This window comes from Amblyraja radiata, chromosome 30, assembly GCF_010909765.2.
Source record: "Amblyraja radiata isolate CabotCenter1 chromosome 30, sAmbRad1.1.pri, whole genome shotgun sequence".
Taxonomy (NCBI): Eukaryota; Metazoa; Chordata; class Chondrichthyes; order Rajiformes; family Rajidae; genus Amblyraja; species Amblyraja radiata.
Genome location: NC_045985.1, coordinates 27,685,010 through 27,691,009, shown reverse-complemented (window position 1 = coordinate 27,691,009; position 6,000 = coordinate 27,685,010). Strand labels below are relative to the sequence as shown.

At 47.0% G+C, this 6,000-nt stretch overlaps 1 protein-coding gene across 2 annotated transcripts in view; it reads right to left on the bottom strand.

The window, feature by feature from the left end:
* Nucleotides 1–6,000, bottom strand: part of psmb8 (proteasome 20S subunit beta 8) — a 37,713-nt gene that overhangs the window by 7,683 nt on the left and 24,030 nt on the right. The window contains exons 5-6 of one of the 2 annotated variants that reach the window (XM_033047753.1): nt 5,554–5,558; nt 3,382–3,586 (exon numbers count right to left, since the gene is read on the bottom strand). In XM_033047753.1, the coding sequence (XP_032903644.1) occupies nt 3,382–3,586; nt 5,554–5,558 (210 nt within the window). The remainder of the gene's footprint in view (nt 1–3,381; nt 3,587–5,553; nt 5,559–6,000) is intronic. The other variant, XM_033047752.1, reaches the window with a different exon arrangement.

Sequence of the window (6,000 nt, the reverse complement as noted above, 5' to 3'; positions counted from 1 at the left end):
ACACTGTGGTGGTGGGCCTGATCTCAGACAACGATGAGAAGGCCTACCGGGAGGAGGTGGCTGAACTGGCACTCTGATGCCAGGACAACAGCCTCTTGAACATCAAAAAAACTAAGGAGCTGATCGTGGAGTTTAGGAGGGCACATCATCCGAGGACGTACACACCATTGAGGATAAATGGGGATCCTGTGGATAGGGTGAGCTGTTTTAAATATCTAGGAGTCCACATCTCTGAGGATATGACATGGACATCACACGCCGCAGCACTCGTGAGTAAGGCAAGGCAGCGCCTTTACCACCTCAGGCAATTGAGGAAATTCAGAGTGTCTCCGAGGATCCTCCAGTGCTTCTACTCAGCGGCTATGGAAAGCATCTTGTCCGGAAATATTACCATCTGGTTTGGGAATTGCTCTGCCCAGGACAAGAAGGCTCTGCAGAGAGTAGTGCGTTCGGCCGAACGCACTATGGGAACTTCACTCGCCCCCCTGCAGGAACTATACATCAGGAGGTGCAACTCCAGAGCCAATAAAATCATGGGAGACCCCTTGCACCCCAGCAATGGACTGTTCCAGCTGCTACGGTCAGGCAAACGCCTCTGTTGCCATGCTGTGAGAACGGAGTGGTTGAGAAGGAGCTTCTTCCCAGAGGCCATTCGGACTGTAAACTCCTATCTCACCAGGGACTAACTTTACTGAACCTTTTATGCTTCCGCCCACAATATTTAAAATGTAAAAGAATATGTGATTGTGTTTATAGTTTGTTTGGTTGTTTGTTTGTTTGTCTTTTGGCACAAAGTCCGCGAGCATTGCCACTTTTCATTTCACTGCACATCTCGTATGTGTATGTGACGAATAAACTTGACTTGACTTGACACACTAGATCCAGGAAACATGTTCCCGATGTTGGGGGAGTCCAGAACCAGGGGCCACAGTTTAAGAATAAGGAGTAAGCCATTTAGAACGGAGACGTGGAAACACTTTTTTACACAGAGAATGGTAAGTCTGTGGAATTCTCTGCCTCAGAGGGCCGTGGAGGCCGGTGCTCTGGATGCTTTCAAGAGAGAGCAATAGGACTCTTAAAAATAGCGGAGTCAGGGGATATGGGGAGAAGGCAGGAACGGGGTACTGATTGTGGATGATCAGCCATGATCACATTGAATGGCGGTGTTGGCTCGAAGGGCCGAATGGCCTACTCCTGCACCTATTGTCTATTAATCCGTAGTGTTAAGATAAACAGTGAAAGTGTCCAAAACGTCAGACTGAAGAAGGGTCCCACCCTGTCCACGTACTCCAGGGGTGCTGCCTGACCCGCTGAGTACTTCAGCACTTTGCGTCTTTCCTTGGTAAACCAGTACCTTCAGTTCCCTGTTTCTACAATGAAAGTGTCTAGATGGAGTGTGGATTGAGAAAGGTCAGAGGACGAGTGGGCATAGAGTCATAGAATGATACAGCATGGAAGCAGAGACACATAGATAGAGTTGACAATCGGAACTTTTCTCCCACTTGCAGGCAGAGGATACTACTTTAAATTGGTATCTAGCTTTTCCCTTTGAGAATAGGGAAGATTCAAACAAGAGGACATGACTTCAGAATTAAGGGACAGAAGTTTAGGGGTAACATGAGGGGGAACTTCTTTACTCAGAGAGTGGTAGCGGTGTGGAATGAGCTTCCAGTGGAAGTGGTGGCGGCAGGTTCATTGGTATCATTTAAGAATAAATTGGATAGGCATATGGATGAGAAGGGAATGGAGGGTTATGGTATGAGTGCAGGCAGGTGGGACTAAGGGAAAAAAATTGTTCGGCGCGGACTTGTAGGGCCGAGATGGCCTGTTTCCGTGCTGTAATTGTTATATGGTTATATGGTTATATGGTATCAGGTTCGGCACAGAATTAGTGATCTGATCGGCCTGTTCCTGTGCAGTGCTATTCTGTGCTCTATGCCAGGGAGAGCCATCTGTATCAGACATGGCACAGTGGTGCAGCTGGTAGAGTTGCTGCCTCACCGCATGAGAGACCTTGGTTTAATCCTGATCTTGGGAGCTGTCTGCGTGGAGTTTGCACGTTCCTCCTGTAACTGGGTGATGGTGAGGAACTGTGAGCTCCTAAAGATGTGGGTCTGAAGGTTAATTAGCGTCAGTGTAGAGGAAGCACAGTGGTAGAGTTGCTGCCTCACTATGCCAGAAACATCCAGTTCAATTCTGACTACGGGTGCCATCTGTATGGAGTTTGTATGTTCTCCCTGTGATCGCGTGGGTTTTCTCCAGGTGCTCCAGTTTCCTCCAACATCCAAAGACGTAAAGATTTGTAGGTTAATTGGCTTTGGTGAAGGGTAAATTGTCCCTAGTGTATAGGATAGTGCTACTATCGAGGTGTTCACTGGTCATCGTGGATTGAGTGATCTGAAGGGCTGTTTCTACGCTGTATCTCTAAAGTCTAAGTTGCCACCTAGTGTGTGGGTAGTAGATGAGGAAGTGGGATTGCATGGAACTGGTGTGAATGGGTGATCGATGGCTGGCGTGGACTCAGTGGTCTGGAGGGCCTGTCTCCATGCTGTTTCTTCATAGAAACATAGAAAATAGTTGCAGGAGGAAGCCATTCGGCCCATCGAGCCATTCATTGTGATCATGGCTGATCGTCCCATATCTATAACCCGTGCCTGCCTTCTCCCCATATCCCTTGACTCCGCTAACCCCCAGAACTCTATCTAACTCTCTCTTAAATCCATCCAGTGACTTGGCCTCCACTGCCCTCTGTGGCAGGGAATTCCACAAATTCACAACTCTCTGGGTGAAAACGTTTTTTCTCACCTCAGTTTTAAATGGCCTCCCCTTTATTCTAAGACTGTGGCCCCTGGTTCTGGACTCGCGCAACATTGGGAACATTTTTCCTGCATCTAGCTTGCCCAGTCCTTTTATAATTTTTTATGTTTCTATAAGATAACCCCTCATCCTTCTAAACTCCAGTGAATACAAGCCTAGTCTTTTCAATCTTTCCTCCTATGACAGTCCCGCCATCCCAGGGATCAATCTCGTGAACCTACGCGGCACTGCCTCAATCACAAGGATGTCCTTCCTCAAATTAGGAGACCAAAACTGTACACAATACTCCAGATGTGGTCTCACCAGAGCCCTATACAACTGCAGAAGAACCTCTTTACTCCTATACTGAAATCCTCTTGTTATGAAGGCCAACATTCCATTAGCTTTCTTCACTGCCTGCTGTACCTGCACGCAAACCTACAGTGACTAGTGCACAAGGACACCCAGGTCTCGCTGCACCTCCCCCTTACCTAACCTCACCCCATTGAGATAATAATCTATCCCTTGTGTCCAAATAGACCTAAAACTAAAACCAAAGATGACAGACAGTAAAGGTGCACTCACTGTTGACGATGCCCCCGGAGTAGGCATCACGGTGGGTGGCATGGTAGATGGCACGCTGTGCCAGGTCATAGGCCTCTTGTATGGAGAGGTCGTATCTGTAGCCACTGTCCATGACGCCGTAGGCATAACTCTGACCGGATCCAGTGGAGAACATGCTGCCACTCAGCCTCAGGCCGTTGTCATCCACATAGTACAGGCCGGGGCCCTGGCAGATACAGACAGACAGACAGACAGATTATAGTCACACTCTGCTGCCAACAGAGAGCCTGGTGTCAAGGCAGCCTCCCCGCACACAGGGGGCAGCCCACATCTGGAACGGGCTGCCAGAGGAAGCTGCAGAAGCAGACACAAGTATGACATTGAAACATAGAAAATAGGTGCAGGAGTAGGCCATTCGGCCCTTCGAGCCCGCACCGCCATTCAATACGATCATGGCTGATCATCCAACTCAGTATCCCCAACATCGGGAACAATCTTCCTGCATCTAGCCGGTCCAACCCCTTAAGAATTTTGTAAGTTTCTGTAAGATCCCCCCTCAATCTTCTAAATTCTAGCGAGTATAAGCCGAGTCTATCCAGTCTTTCTTCATATGAAAGTCCCGACATCCCAGGAACCAGTCTGGTGAACCTTCTCTGTATTCCCTCTATGGCAAGAATGTTTTTCCTCAGATTAGGAGACCAAAACTGTACACAATACTCCAGGTGTGGTCTCACCAAGACCCTGTAAACTGCAGTAGAACCTCCGTGCTCCAATTCTCAAATCCTTTTTCTATGACTTTTGCTATGACTTTGAACAAAGAACGTTACAACACACCCACAAGGTCCATGTCAAACATAATGCCAAGTTAGGGCTTCATTGTGGTGCAGCGGTAGATTTTCTACCTTACAGAGCTAGCCACCCGGGTTCGATCCTGACTACAGGTGCTGTCTGTACAGAGTTTGTACGTTCTCCCCGTGAACTTCGTGGCTTTTCTCCGGGATCTCCGCTTTCCTCCCACACTCCAAAGACGTACAGATCTGTAGATTAATTGGCTTGGTAAAATAGTAAATTGTCCCCAGTGTGGATAGGATAGTGCTAATGTGTGGGGGTCACCGGTCGGCACTGACAAGATGGGTTGAAGGGCCTGTTTCTGCACTGTATCTCTAAAATAAAAACTAAACTAAATTCCTCTGCCTGCAACTCCACTGATTTTGTTGTCATTTGCGGACGTACAAACCAACCCATCTATATTTATGTCTGAATGTAAAAGTCATTTGAAGTGGGGATGTCTACAACTCACAATCCAATTCAAAGAGTCTTGAGTAGCAGACAATTTCTGAAGCCCTGTTTGCTCACTTAATCTCAGTGTCCACCAACATGCTGCAGTGCAAGCACACATCCAGCCCCGCCACGTCTCAGATACATAGTTAATAGGTGCAGGAGTAGGCCATTCAGCCCTTCAGGCCAGCACCGCCATACATATGCTGGGAATGGAGGAGTATGTATCACGTGCAGGTGGAGGAGAGTTGGTTTAGTGATACAGTGGCCCACTGAGGCGGCACTGACCAGCGATCCCCGCACATTAACACTATCCTACACACACTAGGAACAATTCACAATTATACCAAGCCAATGAATCTACAAACCTATATGTCTTTGGAGTGTGGGAGAAAACTGGAGATGCCGGAGAAAACCCACGCAGTTAACCATATAACCATATAACAATTACAGCACGGAAACAGGCCATCTCGACCCTTCTAGTCAGTGCCGAACACGTATTCTCCCCTAGTCCCATATACCTGCGCTCAGACCATAACCCTCCATCCCTTTCCCGTCCATATAACTATCCAATTTATTTTTAAATGATAAAAACGAACCTGCCTCCACCACCTTCCCTGGAAGCTCATTCCACACAGCCACCACTCTCTGAGTAAAGAAGTTCCCCCTCATGTTACCCCTAAACTTCAGTCCCTTAATTCTCAAGTCATGTCCCCTGGTTTGAATCTTCCCTACTCTCAGTGGGAAAAGCTTATCCACGTCAATTCTGTCTATCCCTCTCATAATTTTAAAGACCTCTATCAAGTCCCCCCTTAACCTTCTGCGCTCCAAAGAATAAAGCCCTAACTTGTTCAACCTTTCTCTGTAACTTAGTTGCTGAAACCCAGGCAACATTCTAGTAAATCTCCTCTGTACTCTCTCTATTTTGTTGACATCCTTCCAATAATTAGACGACCAAAATTGTACCCCATACTCCAGAATTGGCCTCACCAATGCCTTGTACAATTTTAACATTACATCCCAACTTCTATACTCAATGCTCTGATTTATAAAGGCCAGCACACCAAAAGCTTTCTTTACCACCCTATCTACATGAGATTCCACTTTCAGGGAACTGTGCACAGTTATTCCCAGATCCCTCTGTTCACCTGCATTCTTCAATTCCCTACCATTTACCATGTACGTCCTATTTTGATTTGTCCTGCCAAGATGTAGCACCTCACACTTATCAGCATTAAACTCCATCTGCCATCTTTCAGTCCACTCTTCCAACTGGCATAAATCTCTCTGTAGACTTTGAAAATCTACTTCATTATCCACAACCCCACCTATCTTAGTATAATCTGCATACTTACTAATCCA